At 44.6% G+C, this 22,109-nt stretch overlaps 1 protein-coding gene across 2 annotated transcripts in view; it reads right to left on the bottom strand.

The window, feature by feature from the left end:
- LOC134603326 (hepatic lectin-like) overlaps positions 1-21,801 on the bottom strand; it is a 37,398-nt gene extending 15,597 nt beyond the window's left edge. Inside the window, exons 1-2 of one of the 2 annotated variants that reach the window (XM_063449189.1) lie at positions 21,741-21,801; positions 2,628-2,738 (exon numbers count right to left, since the gene is read on the bottom strand). In XM_063449189.1, the coding sequence (XP_063305259.1) occupies positions 2,628-2,706 (79 nt within the window). In that variant the 5' untranslated portion in view covers positions 2,707-2,738; positions 21,741-21,801. Of the gene's footprint in view, positions 1-2,627; positions 2,739-3,965; positions 4,080-21,740 lie in introns of those variants that run through there. The other variant, XM_063449188.1, reaches the window with a different exon arrangement.
- Positions 21,802-22,109: the final 308 nt, after the last annotated feature.

Genomic DNA, 22,109 nt, shown 5'->3' with positions numbered 1-22,109 from the left:
GCTCCTCCTACTGTCTCCGTCGGCCGGTGGGCGAGACTGATCCCGCCCACCGGCCGAGGAGACCTAATGCGCATGCGCTGCAGTGCCGCGCATGCGCATTAGCACTCTCCATAGGAAAGTATTGAAAAAAGCTTTTCAATGCTTTCCTATGTAGAAATGAGCGACGCTAGAGGTCCTCACACAGCCTGAGGACGTCCAGCGATTCTCTAGCACAGGAGTGGAGTTAACCCTGCAATGTAATTATTGCAGTTTATAAAAAACTGCAATAATTACACTTGCAGGGTTAAGAGTAGTGGGAGTTGGCACCCAGACCACTCCAATGAGCAGAAGTGGTCTGGGTGCCTGGAGTGTCCCTTTAATGAAGTGGTCTGGGTGCCAGGTCCAGCTAGGTTTAACCCTTTTTGCTGTAAACATTGCAGTTTCAGAGAAACTGCTATGTTTACCTATGGGTTAATCCAGCCTCTAGTGGCTGTCTCGTTGACAGCCACTAGAGGCGCTTCTGCGCTTCTCACTGTGATTTTCACAGTGAGAAGACCCAGCGTCCATAGGAAAGCATTGAAAATGCTTTCCTATGGACTAGCTGAATGTGCGCGCGGCTCTTGGTGTTCCTGTCACTTACTGTGTGTCTGTCAGTATTATTGTATGTGTCTGTGTCTGTCATTGAGTGTGTCTGTTTATGTTATCGGCCCCCCTCTGAACACATGGGAAAGGTGTTTTTACTCACCTTTTTTCACACACCATGCCGATCTTGCCATATCTGACCACTCCTACATGACTGAGATGATCAATCTTGATGATTTCATTCAAGCCAGTGCTTTGCCATAGGAAAGCATTGGGAGGCTATTGCGCATCAGTGACAAAACGCTGCACTGTGCCTATCAGCATCTTGAATTAATGCATATCTATGGGGAACATTCAGCGCCTCTGTGCAGAGTGTGGAGACTGGACTAGGAATTACCTCTAGTGGCCATCTGAGTGACTGTCACTAAAGGGGTTACTAGGCACAAATGTTTACGTTGAAAAGCCTACAGGGACAGGATATATGTACCGCAAACACTACATTAAGCTTTAGTGGTTCTGGTGACTAAAGTGGATCTTTAGGATTGTATTTTTGTTGTTGAAAATGAAACTGACTCTTAAATTCTTTAGCTGGCTCCTAGATTCCAAGCAAATTTGTCAAGCCATGAATTAAGCCCTAGATCTCAAATCTCTGGGCTAAACTCAATGAAGAGAGCTTCCAGTATAGAGTAGCTGTGGAGCTGGGCCAAGCAGAACCCAGGTAAGAAGACAAACCATTACTAAAGGGGATGGCTTGCAATGGCTGCAGACAAGAGAATTGCATTTTTTGCAAGCTGTTTTTACATAAACCCCTTGCTGCAAACTATGTTGTTTCTTCTCAATTCCCCCCAAAATACTGTATGACGACCCCTGGCTCTTTCTGCCTACTCCTCCATATGAAACACTGAAGAGTGCATCTCCACTTTAACTGCTGATGTTTCGGGGGAGTCGGAGGGAACTGCAAGGACTTTAGTAGGTCCTTGACCTATTCCCCTATAACTTCAGCTTGGCTGCGGTAACCAACTTTGCCCGGTTAACTTTACCCCCTGTTTCCACCCACTTCTCAGAGAACTAGGAGAGAGCTAATTGAAGAAGAGGTACCAGAGACTATGCTGAACAATCGCTCCCAGAGAGCCAGTGGAAGCAACCCCTTTCTAACCCACAGGACACCCCTTTATTTGACCGGCAAATGGCACAATCGCTTAGGACTTTGGTAGCGGTTGGTCAAATCTTCAACCCTGTAGTGATTTGCCAATTCACCATGGATCCGTGCACTATTTTGCCAGGATGAGTGCCCGGATCAGACTTTTCTTGGGATATGTATAATGTGTGGGGGTTCGTGGTGGTTATATTACTATTTTGGGGGTATTTTGTGTTGGGATCTCTGTGTCCCGGATATAATTAGCTTAAGCGACTAATAACTCAATTATCTCCCAGGCAAAAAGGTACTAGGGTGGCATCACTTATGTACTGAATGGAGACTCAATGCTGGGATTCATGTATAAAAGACCATATTGTTTCCAATAAAATCAGTTGTACTTCCAGAATCATGTGTCGTGTGATTACTGGGACCAAGGGCAATAAACCCTAACCAGTGCTTCTTCCAGCTAAAACGGAATTCCAGCAGAAATATCCAGCCTGGATATAAAAGCTCCGCTACTCCCAAAATGGAAAAAAAAGCATAATTAAATTAATGCATGTTTCAATTGGAGACATTTCAATTAAATTGTTAAAAAAAAAAAAAAACATTTTTCCATTGTTATGTACCATTAACAATGGGAAACAGCTGGGTAAATAGAAATAATCATTTTTTTTTTTTTTTTTAAATGCACTGGGTAGGTTTAATGATTTTGCTCCACAACTGCATCCTTTTTTCCCTGTCTGAAAAACACGTTGTGAAATTATAATATTATCTCCTGTATTGTCTTTTCAAATATATCAACAAATCAATTGATATAAAGTCATACTGCATTAAATTGTATCACTCTACTATAGATAAACATAAATAAATGTTTACTTGTTAACATAAGGATTTATTAAAAATGAATGGCATCTATAATAATACTTACATTTGGATAAGATAATTATGAAAAGAGCCAGAATCAGTATGTATAAAAATGCAATTAGTCCATAGGTAACTAAAACCATGGAATATTTTCTGTAGAAAGGGTATGTGCTACCTAAAACATAAACAGAAACATATTAGAACATGAGGTCTGTCTGGAAAGTATCCAGCCATGTAATATAAAAAATAGAGAAGACGATAGATGCAAGATACAAGAAGCATTGCACATAGGACAATGATGCCTCAGTCCCCTTCAAAGTAGGCACCTTGAGACCTCACACAGTTTTTCCAGCATCTCTTCCATTGTTCAAATCACGCGGCAAAATTTTTGTTGGAATCGCCACAATATTTCTGTATTTATCTATTCATTAAATATTTTACCAGGACGGATACATTGAGATTTCTCTCATTTTTAAGTATGTCCTGGGTCCGCAAAACATTGTATTGATACAATAGGGTACAGTAAAATACAAAAACAATATTAATTCACAATATATCCAAAATTTAACATAGAACAGGTAAGAAATATATAATCAACCATGACCATGATATATATAATCAACCATGCATTCTGTTTTGAGATATGTAGAGAGGGATCTCTTAAAGTATTTTAGGCCTGGGGAAGATAGAACTCCTAAAATGCATTGTTATAGAAGCTTTCCAACTTTTTAGTGGTTGGCCAATAGAACTGCGTTCCCATGTAATCTGCTGCCAAATGAACAAGGACTATAGAGCTTGAGGATGAGCTTGGAGGTCATCTTCCTTCCTTGAGACTATGGACCCTTTGTTATGGCTGATACTATACTCTGCAGATTCTATAGCTACCCATCCAGCTTAAGATGCTTGGAACTTCCTAAACTGTGGAAACAAACATATTTTCTACTTTAAAATGTCCTACTGTCCTACTGGGCTTTATTCAAAAGGTTTCCTGCATATCACGATCTCCCTCTCTGTGGTACATTGGACCATTTCACAGAGTGCATGTACGTGCTCTGAGTTGAGTCGGAAAGATTACAAAAAAATAGTTTAGTAGATATACCCAAAAATGAAGACATGTATTTAATTGTGCATTTTCATGTCTGCTTCCTTTTTAAGTCCTCCCCTTCTAACCCAGCCTTTCAAGAAACACAAACAAACACAATGCAATATCAATATAGAAAATTAGAAATATTGCAATAGTTAGAAGCAAACTGATATATTCGATTTTTAAAACTCCTGCTGGCAAGTGTTCCGTCTAAAAATGTGCAATAAATTAAGTAAATAAAAAAGGGAGAATAAATTTGGATCAAATTAGGCAATGTTACAATCTCGTGCATTGATCACATTACAAGAAAAGCATTACCTGAGTACATTGTTGTATCGTAAAGCCTCTCATTAGCAATACTACGTTCTGAGTCCATAGTTGAAGTAGAAATGCTTACAGCTTTAACTCATTCTCTTAATAAAAAAGATTAATTGGAGGAAATGATTAAACTTCTGTAAAAAGTGGCACACTTGTTCTTGTAAGCTTCCTTCTGAATGTATCATTTTGCTTGATCATTTCCTGTTTTTCCATATATCCTCTCTGGTACACCTATTTTTTTTCAATGAACATCCTAATACTCTAGTAGCTGTCGCTGTCTTTTCAAAATAGCACATGTTCAAGGGACACTTTTGTACATACTAGTTACAGCTTAATGTAGTGGTTCTGGTGAGTATAGTCTGTCCCTGTAGGCTGTTCAATGTAAACGCTGCCTTTTCAGAGAAAAGGCAGTGTTTATACTGCTGCCTAGGGACACCTCCAGTCAGAGCCAGCTCGTCCAAATACCGTGGTGGGGCCATGGCTCCAGGCGGCTCACTGACATGTCACCATCTAACACCATCCAACGCATGGGTTGGAAATCTGTGTGAAGGTCCTACCCATGCGGTGCCCTTAGAGCCACCCGATGGACATGTGCAATGAGGGGCTAGGTTGTGCACTGCGGTGCTTTACCAGCGTGACCAGGCCCCTTCCTATCTGTAGAGAGAGCTGGGAGGAAGATACTGAGACCGAGCCGTGCGGGAGGAGGGGGCCACGAGGATGGGGCCCGACCAGGAGAGCAGCTCCCACCAGCCACAGCCAGCAAAAGGTAAGAAAGTGTTGGGTGGCTTAATATTTCAATGTGTGTAGTGTGTCTATCTCTGAGTGTGTAGTGTGTGTATCTGTGTGTGTGTAGTGTGTGTATCTGAAAGTGTGTAGTGTGTGTATCTGAAAGTGTGTAGTATGTGTACCTGTGTGCGTGTAGTGTGTGTATCTGTAGGTCTGTGTATTTGCATGTGTGTAAGTGTGTCTGCAGGAGTATCAGTGTGTCTGTACATCTGTATGTGTGTCAGTATCTGCCTGTATGTCAGTACACTTACTGACACACATGCAGATGCACAGACACACATACAGTTGCACAGAAACACTGATACACATGCAAATATACAGACACACAGATACAAACACTGACACACATGCATATATACAGACACAGTGTATAGGAAAGTGTATTGGCTGCAGTGCAAACACAGACACATGCTACAACCCCAACACACTACATCCCCGGCACACATACAGACACACTACATCCCCAGCACACACACAGACACACACTGCATACCCAGGACACAAAGACACACACTGCACTCACAGCACACACACAGGCACACACACACACTCACACACACATAGGGCACTACCATTGCAGAAGTATATATTTTTTTGGAGAGGAGAGGAGCATTTTCATCCTTGGACACAGTCAGCACAATGTCTTGGGCCGACCCTGCCTCCAGTGGCAGTCACTCAGACTCAGACTGCATGGAAATGCTGTACATTTCTCATAGAGATGCATTGATGCAATATATCTCTATGGGGAGATGCACATTGGCAATGCATTTGGCTCCGCCCCCTGCCTCCTCGGCTGAGATAATCAGAATTGACAATCTCAGCAAATCCAAAGCGTTCCCACTACAATGCACTATACTGCTAATGGTACTTGGAGTGTTTTCTTAACCCCACATTTTCACAGACAGAATTGCTGTTCACTGGATTTATTTTTACAACTATTTTCTGTAAACTTTTTTGACTGCGTGTGTGAGACATTCCCAGTATAATGTAGTCTGAGGTATTCAATCCACCACATCTGGCACCACCAATTATTCCACATTAAAGTTACTTATCACATTTCTAATGTTTGGTTTGAAAAACAATTAAACCTCCTGAACATTTTTACATGCTTTCATGGATTGGGATGCTCCCAAGATTGGCTGATTAGATACCTGTATAAATGAACAGGTGATGAAAGTAGTCACTGACTGTATACTGTGTGATTTGTCATTCAAATCTCATAAAACAGTGAAATTTGTAGTTCTGATACCGGAGAAACTGACGGAAGCCAAGCACAGAGAGATGGACACAGGTTTCTTCAGGAAGGAAGAGATTCTTTATTGGATCACCGATCGGGACTCAGAGGGACTAATGTCACCAAAATACAGCAAGTTCTGAGCCCCGGACAATAGTGCAGGCTCCTTATATAGGCACATAACTCCTCCCATATTAAGCTCCACCCGCACATTCTCTTGACCAATCAATACAAATAAGAATTAACTTCCTGCTTGACCGCATGGCCTGTCCAGCACAATGGAGGAGGGGAATACTACATCCTGTATTCTTGCACATGCTCCGTACACTACTGATCGTATCTTGCCTCGTGCAACCAACTGATCGATACGTCAGCATATGCACGTACACATGCCACGTGGTAATCTCGGCCTACTAAATTTATTTTTACCGAGATTCCACCACATTCCCCCCTTTGATGCCTCTTGATATTTCACAATTACTTGAGGCATAACCTTGGTTTGCATACACCGCAAGTTACCTTGAACCAGACCAGACTTATCTATGATGTGAATCTTCAACACTCATCTTCCTGCATTGGTTCTCCCTGATCTAGAGCCTTATATTTATAAATTGCCATTATCTGTGCAGCAGCCTTCCTCTCTGCTATATTTTCTATCAGGCTTTGCACAGACCTAACTACTAAGGGTATAAGACACGGCAGGAGTAGACACAACATTAAAATCAGTAGGACTCCACCTACCACTGCCTTAAGCCCTCCAAACCACTCATACCAGCTACCAAACCAACTACTTGGATTATACCCTTTCCATACCTGAGTAGGCACATGCGCTAGTTTAACCATATGGCTAGTAAGCTCAGCTATTGCTTGCCCTTCGTCATCTATTTGAAGACAGCAATTGCTCAGGTTAAACTTCCCACATACACCTCCCTCTACTGCCAAAAGGTAATCCAAGGCTAATCTATTTTGGTATACTGCTGTCCTCATCCTGGTATTATGCTTCACTAGAAGATTGAGCGCTTGTGATGTCTCGTTAGTAATGATCTCAACCACTGCCTGTAATCTTATAATACGGTTGAGCATATAAATTGGGGTTCTATAACCAAAGGTACCGTCCTCTGCCCACGTGGCTGGCCCATAGTAATCTATAATACGCTGGGGAGGCCATTCATTATCTTCCCAGGCGCCTATCTCTATGGGTCCCCTTTTCTTCCTATGATTCACATCATACACTTTAACACCTAAAGTCTCACCTGTTTCAATAGGTAACAAGAAGAAGGATGGTTTGAGCATACCCAACACACATGCCCCTTCCCAGTCCTGTGGCAACTCCGAATAGGCTTTCTTACCACAGATCCAGTACAAATTTGCTGGGGCTCTCCAGTTAGATGTGATGGATAGGTCAAACCACACATCCTTTAAATTGGCGTATCTAGCAAACGGGTTAGATGGTTCTGAGACATTTGAAGCCGACCACCAAGTTGTATTCTTTGTATCATCATCATAAGCTTTTTGCCCTAGACAAGTTAATTCTCCTACAGAAGTATTATACATCATTCCTTTCCTTGCTATGCAAACATAACCTATGATGGAGGTCTTTAATCTCCACTCAGATTTACCTCTAACACTCATATGATAATCGGCTTGTGTAGATATTAATTGGTCAACTGCCTCAGAACCGGACATTACCTCCTTTGCTTCCCAAGGCCATTGGTCTCCCATGTTAGTACCTCCACACACATAGCAGTTGGTAACATTAAGACTACCGGCAATACTTTCAGCTAAATGAATAAACAGGTTTTTAGCATTATGGGGGATCTTATTATCTATGCTCATCTCTTCATAAAAGGAATGGTATACTTGATGAGTCTGGGAGGATACCGTATCAGTCTCTATCCCTATAAACAATACTGTCCCAGGATCTAAACCCGTCCCATATATTTGAAACCCAAATAAATTACCATATTTATCTAAGAACTTGTCGGGGTTATTTATAAGTATATGGACTGGATTGCATTCCATAGACTTACAATATGGGCTGGTAGGCAACTTAGTCACAATCATGTCCTTGTCTACTGTCTGTCCCCAAGTTGCCCACCCCACACAAGACCAATATGGGCAAAAGTTATAATCTCTATTTGGGCATCTAGGACTCACATACTTATTTTTACTACTGGGACAAATATATTTATCATTAGACCCATACGTCCTCTCCCATCTAAGATCCCCACATACATTCCACTGCTTTCTACCACTTGATATCGCCTTACACGCATCAAATAGCAGAACACCCGAAGAATGTACGGATTCTAATACCGTCTTATTAATTAGGGTCCCCTGAGGATCTCCATTCCTGAGAGTCAACCAAATTGTACGAGGTTGATACTCTGGACTGAAGCACTTAGGTTCTCCTACTCCTAAATGGCACACACTATATTCTATATTTAAGTATCTACATCTTGATACATCTCCTTTACACTCGTATTGCGAATGCCAAATTAGGGTTTGGGAAATATGGTTACCTGTTCTTGTAGTCTTAATGCATACCTCACAGCTAGGAGTGTCGGTACCTCTACCTTCCTGAATATAAAAATACACATATAAAAACATTATCAGAAACACATCTTTCGTCGTCATCCTCAGTCTTCGTCCGTGCGAAAGCACCTCAGCTTCCAGGATGTAAGGGCTGCAGGGAATGGAGTTCTGCTCGTCTTCACAGGGGTCCCTTCGGGACTTTTCCTGGCTTATACACTATACGTTGGTGAGCGGACAGGCTTTATTATGGCCTTCTCACTCACTTACCAAATCTCTGAAACAATAAAATTTGTAATCCACAAAGTTCCTCGTCACTCCGACTGAGTCGTGCGCTTTAACCGGATCTTGCAGGGATTCTCTGGATCTGCTGTAACTTGCCAAGAATCGACTGCTGCTGGTTTAACCCTGGAGTGATGTATCCACGGAGTCACTTCGGCTACTTTTATCGCTGTAGGGGTAGACAAAAGAACAACATAAGGACCTCTCCACTTGGGCCGTAACGGTACATTATTCCACTCTTTAATCCACACTTGGTCTCCTGGGTGGTAACTATGAACTGGGGGATAAATATTCACAGGTAATCTATCTTGTACCCATTTCTGTACCTCCTCCATAGTCTTACCCAACTCTACAACCTGCTGCCGGGTAATTCCTTCTCCCAACTGACTCAAATCCCCCCTTAAGTTACCAAGTACGGGAGGTGGTCGCCCATACATGATTTCAAAAGGAGAGAGGCCCATCCTTCTGGTAGGTGTACTGCGGATTCGCAATAGAGCTATGGGCAAGAGAACGTTCCACTTAAGTTGGGTTTCCTGACACATTTTAGCCAACTGATTCTTAATAGTTCTATTCATTCTCTCTACCTTACCAGAACTCTGGGGTCTATATGCCGTATGAAGCCTCCACTTTATACCAGCATATGAGTCAGTTGTTGTAGGCACTGATGAACAAAAGCTGGACCATTGTCCGATCCTATAGAGCAGGGTAGTCCATATCGGGGTATTATTTCTCGTAGCAGGAATCTCACAACTTCCCCTGCTTTCTCCGTACGAGTAGGACATGCTTCTACCCAGCCTGAATAGGTACACACAACTACCAGCAGGTAGCGATGTCCACCAGATTTAGGCATCACTGTATAGTCAATTTGTAAATCGGACATGGGGAGTCCCCCCATAAACTGGACTCCTGGTGGCTTTACTGGTCCTTGCCTTGCATTATTTTTAGCACACGTTACACATCTTCGTACAATGGCCTGAGTCAAGTTGGACAATCTTGGTATGTAGAAATGTTTTCTGAGAGATTCTTCTGTGCTGTCTCTCCCAGAATGTGTCCCGTTGTGATAGTTTTGGACAATTTCTACCGCTAGTGATGCTGGAATGACTATTCTTCCATCTTCTAACTGATACCATTTGTTCTCCAAATACTTTCCAGGTTCAGTCTTTAACCACTCCTCTTCTTGAGCTGTATAAACTGGAGTCCATTGAGACAGTGGAGTTGGTATAAGAGCAGCTATATGCCCCACATACTCCTGTCTTCCCGATTCAGCGGCACGCTTAGCTGCACTATCTGCCATCCGATTTCCTTTGGTTACATCACCATCTCCTCTCAGATGCGCTCGACAATGTATAATACCGACTTCTTTCGCCTCCCACACTGCTTCCAATAGTTGTAGGATTTCAGCTGCGTACTTGATTTCTTTGCCTTCTGAATTCACTAGTCCTCTTTCTTTATACAAAGCTCCGTGGGCATGAGTGGCTAAAAACGCATACTTGGAGTCCGTGTAGATGTTCACTCTTAAACCTTCAGCCAATTGTAACGCTCGTGTCAGTGCTATCAATTCTGCCTTTTGTGCTGATGTTCCTTTTGTCAGTGGCCGAGCTTCTATCACCTTGTCTATCGTTGTTACTGCATATCCTGCATAGCGGATCCCTTCTTTCACATAACTACTGCCGTCGGTGTAATATTGAACATCGGGGTTCTGGATGGGAAAATCACGAAGATCTGGTCTACTTGAAAATACTTCATCCATTACTTCCAAACAATTATGTTGACTTTCAGTAGGTTGTGGCAAAAGGGTAGCTGGATTTAAGGTGTTTACAGTCTCTAAATGCACTCTTGGGTTTTCACACAACATTGCTTGATACTTGGTCATACGGCTGTTACTAAACCAATGATTTCCTTTGTAATCCAACAACGTCTGTACTGCATGTGGGACTCGTACATAAAGTTCTTGACCCAGAGTGAGTTTATCGGCTTCAGCTACTAGCAGGGCGGCTGCAGCTACGGCTCTTAGACAAGGTGGAAGTCCGCTGGCCACTGCATCCAGTTGCTTAGACATGTAGGCGACAGGTCTTTGCCATGATCCCAAGTACTGTGTCAATACTCCCACAGCCATTCTTCTTTGCTCATGTACATACAGGTAGAATGGTCGTGTGTGATCAGGTAGACCTAATGCTGGGGCACTCATCAGAGCCTTCTTCACATCTTCAAATGCCGTTTGCTGTTCTTGAGTCCATAAGAAGGGGTCGTGCTCTGTACCTTTGATAGCTGCATACAGAGGTTTTGCCAGTATCGCGTAGCTGGGAATCCATATCCTACAGAAGCCTGCTGCCCCCAAGAATTCTCGCACTTGTCTTCTATTCTTGGGTATCGGTATTTGGCACACGGCTTCTTTTCTCTCTGGCCCCATAATTCTTTGACCTTCAGAGATATGGAATCCCAGATATTTGACAGTTGGCAAACACAACTGAGCCTTCTTTCTAGACACCTTGTATCCTGCCTTCCAGAGAATGTGTAGTAGATCGTGCGTTGCTTGCTGACATATTTCCTTTGTAACTGCTGCTATCAACAAGTCATCTACATATTGTAACAATACACACTCTCCTGGGATGGACTCGAAATCCAGTAGATCCTGACTTAGAGCTGAACCAAATAGGGTAGGTGAATTTTTAAACCCTTGGGGCAGTCTTGTCCAGGTCATTTGGCGTTTTGAGCCCGTTACAGCGTTTTCCCATTGGAAAGCGAAGATACATTGACTTTCTGCGGCAATTCGGAGGCAAAAGAAGGCATCTTTGAGGTCTAGGACTGTAAAGTAAGTAGCCCCGCCCGGAATTAAAGCAAGCAGGTTATATGGATTGGGTACAACTGGATGTATACTAACAACCGCATCATTGACTGCTCTCAAGTCCTGCACAGGTCGATACTCATCTGTACCGGGCTTTTGAACAGGCAGCAATGGGGTGTTCCAGGGGGAAGTACAGAATTTTAGGATACCATACCGTATGAACTTATCCAGATAAGATTGGATGTTCTTCTTAGCCTTCTGCGAGATGTGATATTGTCTTAGGCTTACTGGATAAACCCCAAGTTTTAGTTCGATTTTAATAGGTGGAATATTGCGGGCCAGTCCTGGTGGGTTGTTCTCTGCCCAAACTCCTGGTATGTTGAATAAGGACTCCTAGGGTTTTGGCTAGTCAACGCTGTATAAAGTCGCCACTCTTCTTCCTTTGGTACGCATAATGTCATAATACCTGAAGGTCCATTAAACTTTAAGGATGTTGTTCCATTTGGTAGGAACGTAATCTGCGCTTGTAACTTAGATAGCATATCACGTCCCAGCAATTGGACTGGACATTCAGGCATATAAAGGAATTGATGTTTTACTACGTGGCCTCCCAATGTACAGAGTCGACTTTTAAGAACCGGTTTTGCAGCACTTCTTCCAGTTGCTCCTATTACAGTAATAGTTCTTCCAGATGGAGGAGCAACAAGGTCAGTCACCACCGAATGTTCAGCACCAGTGTCGGTCATGAACGCACTCCTTTTTCCCCCTATTGATACATCGACCATAGGCTCCGCTCGACCAAGGGGGATGGAGCCCGGTCGGTATCAATAGTCCTCCATGACCGTGTCAGCCAATCCTACAAAGTCCCTACCTTCTCTATCGCGGGACCTTTGCGCTGCTGGATAGTACCTATCTTCCCTTACACTTCCTCTGTTCCCATTACTCCCTCTATTACCATTGCTCCCTCCCGGGCCTCCTCTACCTCTCGCTCTGCCTCTAAAGTTTCCGTAACCTGCCCTGGGTAGGTCTCTCTCGTACTGCTCTCTTTGCGGACACTCGTTTCTCCAATGCCCTTCTTCCTTGCAATACGCGCACTGATTCCTACTCAAAGGCTCCCTATTCCATCTACTATCGCCTCTATCTGGGCCCCGTCTATCTACGCCTGCGATCGCTACCGCTAGCATATCAGCCTTCTTACGCATCTTGCGCTATTCCTCTTTCTTAGTCTCTGTTTCCCTGTTCATGTATACTTTATTTGCTACCTCCATTAGTTGGGTGATAGACATTCCTGCAAACCCTTCTAACTTCTGTAGCTTGCGCTTAATATCTCCGTAAGCTTGGCTGACAAAGGCGGAGTTTACCATTCGGGAATTATCTGCGTCTTCCGGATTAAAGGGGGTATACAAGCGGTATGCCTCCAATAATCGGTCATAAAAGACACTGGGTGCTTCATCACTTTTCTGAATCACCTCAACTGTCTTCGACATATTAATAGCTTTCTTTCCTCCGGCTTTCATGCCAGCAATTATAGCGTCTCTATAGGCTTTGAGTTGGACCATATCTGCGCCATTAACATTTCAGTCGGGATCGGTGTTAGGATAATGTGTTGCGGCCCATGCTGCCGGATTGGCTTGATTTAAAGCACGGGCTCTATCCTCTAGCGCTTTAATGGCCGCTTGGTTAATCCTTGTCCTTTCCTCATTATTAAACAATGTCATTAATAACTGCTGGCAATCAGCCCATGTCGGATTATGTGTCTGAACTATCGAGGTGAACAGATCGGTCATAGCTTGTGGTTTCTCAGTGTACGAGGAATTGTGGGTCTTCCAATTCAAGAGATCGGTAGTCGTGAACGGGACATATACGAAGACTGGGTCAGCATGTGCCATTTGACCTGCGGCATCGAGATAGGCTGACCCAGGATTCAGCCGAAGAGGCATCTGATAATGTCTAAGTTGTTGGGTACCGGTCAGTTGTCGGGTTAGTATAGGGCTACGTGGAGGGGCGTCAGTTATGGGTTCCAGTCGGGGGGAAATAAGGCATGAGGATGTGGGAGCTTGATTTTGGGAAAAGTTGGTAAATAGAATACTCCCAGCCGAGCTAGAAGAAGCTTGACCGGAAGTTTGAAGTGGCGCCAAATCAGGATATTCAGATCTAACGGGGGTTGGTTCTGGTTCCGGAAGGGGAGGTTTAATACGAGGGGGGGTGGATTCTGTACTAGAGGAGGAAGCGGAAGTGGATGAGGGCAATGAGGGGAGGGGTATAGAACTTCCTGCACTCGCGTCACCTCTTCCTGTAGGGAAGTAAGGGGGCGGCAAAGGGATCTCGGACTCAGGGGGCGTGTCCAAAATGGGCCTAACCACAGTCCTAGTGGACAAACAAGTCCTGGCCACCATGAGGCGACATTGCTCCTCGTGGCATATCTGAATCCATTTTGGCGAGTCGTTTACGGCCTGTCTCCAACAATCAATATATGGAAACTGTCCGTAAAGTTCAGGCCTACCTGACACAGCCACGTGTACACGCTGTATCAGGGTTGGATCCAAACTACCACGTGGCGGCCATGCCGCAACCAAAATAGGCCACTCCCTAGTGCACAAAGTGACCAAACGTACAGGAGACATTTTAACCCCAAAATCACATGTTTTAAATCCCTTTTTAAAATGCTTTACCATACAACCTATCCAAAATCGTTGACTCCGACGCGCCCATACTTATCAATGGAACGTCGTTGACAACGAATACTATGCACGCGTACTATTCAACAGTCACACCCGTTTCCTCTGGCAACAGCACCACGTGGTACGGTTACCAAGTGAAACGTACACAATAACACAATAAACACTCAGGGAATTCCCGTACACACACAGCTGTTACACCAGTCACTAAATAATCAATATTATGCCCTTTGGTGAAACTATACAGTCACCCACGCTATAATTCTCTATATATGAATTACCCGTCTATAACACACCCCAGTAACATCGTCTTTTTTTTTTTTTTTTTTTTTTTATAAATTCTTTATTTTTGTAGTGCGTGAGTTTACAACAATTGCTCGTGAGGTACCCCAAAGGTAAACCTCTAGCACATTTCAAGCATTATAACATCAAGGTACAATAAAAACTAGCACAATTTTTATATATAAGTATGTGGTAAAGTCAGGTGGTAAACAGCTTGTGGTACAGGAGCTTAGCGTCTGCTATGACATTTCGACTGTTGTGTATTATATTATGATTGTTCTGTGAATTGGCGAGTGTCTACTGGGGTAGATACCGGTTGTCAGGTGTACGAACGGATAAGCCTTCCGTTCCTCTATGGATTTTATATAGGTTGGAGCGCCATAGCGTTCCCCAATGACTAGGAAAATTGTGCCTATCGGTGTGGCAGTTACTCGGCACTAGGCTGCGAGCTATCGCATGTTTAGCTTGGGACTAGATCGCGGTTCTGAGCGGAGTCCTAAGTTGTACATATATCAGTCGTGTGGAGCAGTAAGTGGGTGACAGGTTGGGATCCCCTCTGTGGCTACAAATTCAGTTGGTCCAGGCTAGGTCGCTCCTGTTATATGGGCTAGACACAATATTTAAACAGGCGGAGCATACTAAACATATGGGTAAGTACCGCATCATAGCGATGACATAACACCTCATGGGGAGGCAAGTTATGGAGAGCCCCGTTGTAGTGATGGGCTTGCGGAAGGTGTACCTAATCAAAACAAGTGATCCTAGGTGTACTGGCTACGTTGCCTACTTTGGCCTTATAACATTTAAGCTGAGGCTACTTTTGACTCTTAGGGGGAGTAACAAGGTTTAGTTAAACAAGATAGTTAAACTGTGCTGGTACAATAGAGAAATATACAGTTGGTGGGTGCAAGTAAAACAAAGTGTTATTTTTATGAGTCAGATTAGGTATTAATGGCTCGGTGGGATCAGACTGGAGAGTGGCTTGTGCTCTGTGGCCCAAGCCTGGTACTTTGTGGATCCTACTAAAAATAAACAAAATCCAGGCTAATGAGGGAGTGTAACAGTAAGACAATAAAATGAGAAAGTCAGACTGTGGTATGAGTCACTTTTGATCGGGTGGAAGTCAGCTGTGGGTATTCCGTGGCTGGGGTGCCGGTGTCAGGTATGGGTAAGCTGAGTTGGCAGGTACCGAGCACCGTATGTAAAAGTTCCCTTTGTTGGGGCAACAGGTGGTGGGGGAGCAGTTCCACGGTAAGTGGCGGGTCAGGGCGATGTCTCGGTCCCAGTGGTAGAGGCTTGGGTATCATGCCTCGGTGTGCTCTAGGATGTGGGCGTGCTGACAGTTTAACATGAGGGACTGGGTCCGGTTATGCTGGCGGCCAGGTGTTGTTAGGGTTCATCCCGGTTTCGCTGGGTTGGTCGCTTGTGTGTGCAGGTTGTGATCACGGCCCGAGAGGTGTGGGCCTCGACCCTGGGTACAAAGTCCTGTGTGGTCTCGGGATTCCAGCCGTGTGGGTTCGTTGGACGGAGCAAGTCCGGTGGCAGTCCTAACGTCTGCAGGTGGTGTGCTGCATCAGGCAAGTCATGAATAGTGATGACCGTTTCCCCGTGAGGTATGGTAAGTGCCCGTGCTTGGCTCCAGCGGTAGCTGATATTCTTCTCACGTAGTTGGGAAGTAAGGGGTCGGAGGGTCCGCCTCCAAGCAAGGGTTCCCCCGGATAAATCCGCAAAAAATGTCAGGGCCATCCCCTCAAAGTTGTATGGGGTATGTCCCCTGGTGGCCGCCATTACGGCTGCTTTGTCCCTGATGCTTTGGAATTGTAGCACTATGTCGCCCGGAGCTGCGGGTGGTGCCTTGGCAGGTATTGGTAGGCGGAATATTCCCTCGATTTGTGTCGCTTTGGCCTGCTTCGGCGCAAGTATGGCCGTCAGGAGTCGCCTGGCGAAATGTGGGAGTTCGTCTGGCGGTACCGACATCCCTACTCCCCTGATTTTCAAATTTTTCTGCCTTCGTTTGTCCTCTAGTGTTGCAAACTTTTTCTCGTGGTTGCGGCTCTGTTGTGTGAGCTCTTCAACTTTCTGCCTCAGGTCGGAGATTTGTGTTGTGTGGGTCTGCGTGGTATTTTCCATCTCGCCAAGACGGTCTGTCAGGCCCCGCAGGTCTTGTCTGAGTAAGGCCACATCCGCTGAGATTTTCGATTGGAAGTCCGCCATGATCTCCCTGATGGCTGCCAGTGTCACTGGAGCAGTATCGGGAGCCTTATGTGGGGGTTCCGTCCTCGCTGGTGGCTGCCGCATTGCTGTCTGTATGTGGTCTCCATCTTCCTCATCCGAAACTCCGTCGGAGAAGTCGGAGCAGCCGCCATGAAGGGACGCCATTGCGGCCTCCTGGATGCCTCGTGCTTGCTGCCAGAGGTCCCCGATGCTTCGCCCCTGTTGGGGTCTGTCGGGCTTTAGTCTTTTCGTCTTCTTGCCCATTAGAACTATCCAGTAACATCGTCTTTTACAAATAGCAGTTACAGTACGGTTAGCATAGGTCAAAGCACAATTTAAGGTCACAATACAATTATTAGTGGTTATGGTGTTAAACATGCAATAGACGACAATGATTAGTACTTATATACAGTGTCAGTAAATATACAGGGTTATGGTACCGTGCACTATGATACAGCAACACACTATTAACACTCTCGCTAGACGGCTGAGCTCGCGCTATCACTTATATATATACACTTTACTAACAATCTTTAACACATTTACAATCCCAACTAAACTATTGGCCAGTACCTTGAATGGACTACCTAAAACTATGTACACCCGTTTTGGTTAGCCACACTGCCCAAGCACCACATATAGCGAACTAGAGGGCGGAATTTACAACAGAACCCTCTTAGTCTATTTACTCTATCAAAAATCTAGTGGGTTCCAAATTTACACGCCTTCCCACTTAGCCAAGATAGGTTGAGATCTAGCGAACCGAATTTACACAGGCGCCGCTTAGTCTCCCGGTCCCTCCGACCTAGCGAACGTAATATACACCCTAGAACGCTAGTCTAGACAAGACACCGGTGTCCGGCTAGGGCTATTTACACAGGACCCCGCCTGACTCCAAACCAAATCAAACGGTCTTACTAAAGAGCGTTCGATTGAGCGGTGCGCCTTCACTCCTTCCCTCCGACAGAGGGGGCAGATTCCATACACAATTCAAACCCCTTATGGGCCTACCGCACAATCGGTATACCCCTAGTGGGTCTGCCGTCTAAAACAGCAGTTGTCTTACCTCCTCGTTCCTGAACCTGAGTTCACACTCATCGACGGGGACACCCCAGCACTTCTTACGTAGAGGCCGATGATCTCCTGGACAACAGACCAGTGGTGCCGAGACGAAGGGAGGTCCACGCAGAAGTTCAGGGGTGCAGCCGTAGAGAACGTGGGCAAAGATAGACCGTCTCACGCCTCTGCCTCTCAGCTACCGTTCAACGATGAGCTTCCCGGCCAATGCACCAAATGATACCGGAGAAACTGACGGAAGCCAAGCACAGAGAGATGGACACAGGTTTCTTCAGGAAGGAAGAGATTCTTTATTGGATCACCGATCGGGACTCAGAGGGACTAATGTCACCAAAATACAGCAAGTTCTGAGCCCCGGACAATAGTGCAGGCTCCTTATATAGGCACATAACTCCTCCCATATTAAGCTCCACCCGCACATTCTCTTGACCAATCAATACAAATAAGAATTAACTTCCTGCTTGACCGCATGGCCTGTCCAGCACAATGGAGGAGGGGAATACTACATCCTGTATTCTTGCACATGCTCCGTACACTACTGATCGTATCTTGCCTCGTGCAACCAACTGATCGATACGTCAGCATATGCACGTACACATGCCACGTGGTAATCTCGGCCTACTAAATTTATTTTTACCGAGATTCCACCACAGTTCTGCATGTCTACCTTTTGGCCACCTCTAAATTAGTACTTTGAATAAAACCGATTATTTAGCACAATGTTGTTTTGCATTTGTCCTGCATGCCCTACAGGAAGTAGAATAACTGATGCTGCAATTTTTTTTTTTTTTTTTTTGAAAGCTTCTAGATTAATTGCATTCAACAGTTGCATATTTGGATATTAGTAATCTATTGTTTTTCTCTCACTTTGTTTCTCTGTGCACTCTGTTTTTAATCTTTCGAGATTATTTTCCTTCAGGAATTGTATCGGAGGTTTGGAGACAGACAGAAGTTGTTTCCTATATTCATAGAGTTCCAAATCTTTGATCTTTGCCTGGACATTATAGGCACGAGAGCTTACATTATTTTTACTGGGGAAGTTATTTAAGGGATAATTTTCAGGAATTCATTGGGGAAAATATTTTTTATTAACAACAATCAGCGTGGTTTTATGAAATATAGGTCATGTCAAACTGACTTAATTTCATTCTCGAAGAATCAAGAAGTAAAATCAAGGTGTTGCAGTGGATATGATCTACTTGGATTTTCCCAAGACATTCAATACAGTTCCACGTAATAGAAATTGGTCTAGAAAAGTCTTGGTCTTGGGTAGAACAAGAAGATCTTAAAAATAGAGTATAGAAAGTAGTCATTAATAGTACATTTTCAAACTGGATGTTTTATTCAACATATTTATAAATCATCTTGAAATGAGCACCAGATAAATGTGTCAGTGTTTGCAGATGACACAATACTAGGTAAGGTAATACAATGTGAGCAGGATATTACTTTGCTGCAGAGAGATTTAGATAGACTGAGGAACAGGGCACTCAAATGGCAGATGAATAGCAGGACGTACTTGAAATGTAATGTAAGATAAAAACCCCACGCTAGAAAAAATTCTAGACAAGGAGTATAGAGGGGGTTACGGAGGTAGTTTAGGGCATAACCCTGGGGAATGAACAACAAGAAGAAAATAGAGAAGATGGTTAGCTCCAGATCCAAGGAGTCAAACCACTCCGCTATATCTACCTCCTGCAAAAGATCGATATGAGATAAGAAAACAAACTTTATTTCACAATTTCTATCTAAATCTCAGAGAGATTTAGATAGACTGAGGAACTGGGCGCCCAAATAGCAGATGATTAGCAGGACGTACTTGAAATGTAATGTAGATAAACGCAAAATTATGCACTTTGAGGTTATGACTGCCCAAGTAACTTACACCCCAAATGATAGTGAATTAGGGATAAACAACACACAAGAAACTGCTATGTTTATTAAAAAAAATGGGTTAACCCTAGCTGGACCTGGCACCCAGACCACTTCATTAAGCCGAAGTGGTCTGGGTGCCTAGAGTGGTCCTTTAACGGAACCCTGTAGTGTTTTTAATACTGTAATGGAAGCCTCAGTTTTTTCTTTCAATTTGAAATTTATTGAAATATTTTCACATTAAACATCTTTTTCATAGTATTGGTAAGGCAATTGAAACAGTTTATCATGCAATATCACATTTGACACTGTATATTTTATATATATATCACAGGAACTTTTGGGAAGGAAAAAAAACTAGAACTTGGAGCATAGTATGCCCTAGTGGGCTTTAGGTCCCTTAGCCGGAGTTCACATGGGTGTCAGGAGGGTGGTGATCGGAGGGTCACGGTTTCTTGTGGACGGATGGTCCGGTAGGTAATCTACTGATCTTTGTCGCGGACCATCTCTTGGCAGAACGTGAGTGCTCTGTTAGACTCTCTTGTGCTTTCGGCTGCAATTGCATGGGTTCAGTTGCTTCCTGGTGCCCAGCCAGCAGCCCGAGGGATTGAAGAAGTGCTTGTGGGTCCTCCGTGGAGGACAGGGTGAGGGTGTCCTTCCCCCGGGGCACCACCAAGGAGCCCCCTGTGTCCCAGCGGTATTTGATAGCGTTGTCTCTGAGGCGCTTGGCTGCCTGCGCCAATTTTTTCTTTTCCGCAAGGACTTGAAAGGGTAGGTCGCTGTAAATCTCGACTGATCGCCCCTCAAACCGCACTGTGCCCATCTCTCTGGAGCGTTTCATGATCACGCTGCGGATTTGGATGTCGCTGGTCACTGCAATGACATCCCTGGGGGCTGTTTCTGGGGCTGTCGCCGATTTTCGTATCCGGAAGGTTACTTTTATGTGGGGGATTGCTGGGTTGTCTGCAATGCCCATGGAGGTTATCAGCCTCCTCACAGTTGGGAGTAGGGCTTCGTCTCCTATCTCCTCCGGCACCCCTCTGAGGCGGATGTTGCGCCGGCGGTGCCTGGATTCCAAGCCGAGCACCGTTTTCTTCAGCATCTGGACCTCATTGGTGAGTCTTTCCAGCTGGCTTGTGGTGTGGCTGTGCTGTAGGTCTCTGGAGGCCTCCTTCTCCTCCACCTCCTGTACTCTTCTGTGGATTTTGCCAATTTCGGCCTGGGTCTGCTGTATATCAGCTTTCCAGATCCGCTGCATGGACGCAAGGAGTCGTTTTATATCTCCTTTAGTGGAGGGAGAGGAGTCTTCCTCCGAGTCTGTGGCTGACGCGGCTCCGTCCGGGTCTAGCGAGGCAGGGGATTCCCTCTCTGCCTCAGAGTCGTCCGAGATCTCTGGGCTGTATCGAGGCGCGGGCGCCATTTTGGGTTGCGGCAGCGGCGCGGGCCTCTCGAAGGATAGCCTGATATCAGGCTGCCTAGGTGTCTCCGGCTTCTGGGTTTTTTTGTTTTTTCTTCCCATGGTTGTCTCTGGTTGGGGGTTCATGAGCAGCTGCTTGTAAGTGTATTTTTACCGCTCTTTCGTGCCTATTACGGTGAGGCCCTTACGGAGCTCCCTTGATACACGTCTGGTAGGTTTCTTGGTCAGCCACGCCCCCGAAGCCTCAGTTTTAATTGATGGGCCCCCGAATCTAAACAGGGAGGAAAACACTATAGCTTTAGGGATACATGCTTGTATTCATATCTCTATAGTGTTCCTTTATTAGAAAGGTAAGAGTTTGAATTCCTCTGAATTCTGAAAATGTAATTATATTTTAACTGCATTAGTTTATCTTAATAACCTTTATCTAAATTATGACTTGATTTCTACTAATGCTCTTTCCCCAGCAACTGATGCAAATCTGATTGGGAGATTTTGGTCTCCCACTCAGATTTTTCTCATAGGGAAGCATTGACCATTCCCAATTAAAGGTTCCTTCAGTTTCTCATTTGTTGTTCCATTTGTAAAAATTATTATTTTTAAAGTGACAACATACTGGGCGTCCTGATGGAGTAGTTAAAGTCCCAGACGACGATCCCGGCATCTCAAATCTCTCCTGGGTCCATCCAACACCATGCTGCTCCACCACCACTCGAACACTTGCCATGGAATCCAACTAGAAGACAAAAGAGGCCTGCTAAACACAACTGCAGATAAGGTAGGCTGATTAGAAAAGGGGGCAATCTCTAAGATGACCACCATATATACCCCCTACAAGCCCATCCTTTTAAACCACCCCCATCTGCTACCTATGCATGTCCGTAGCTCTGTCAAGGCCCATTCCACCTACCATGCTGTTCCATGGGCTACAGACAGCCATGCATGGTGAGAAAGGTGGCTCCTTGCCTCTGTAATGAACCTGGAA

Source organism: Pelobates fuscus, chromosome 3, assembly GCF_036172605.1.
Source record: "Pelobates fuscus isolate aPelFus1 chromosome 3, aPelFus1.pri, whole genome shotgun sequence".
NCBI lineage: Eukaryota > Metazoa > Chordata > Amphibia > Anura > Pelobatidae > Pelobates > Pelobates fuscus.
This window is presented reverse-complemented; position numbering and strand designations above follow the sequence as displayed.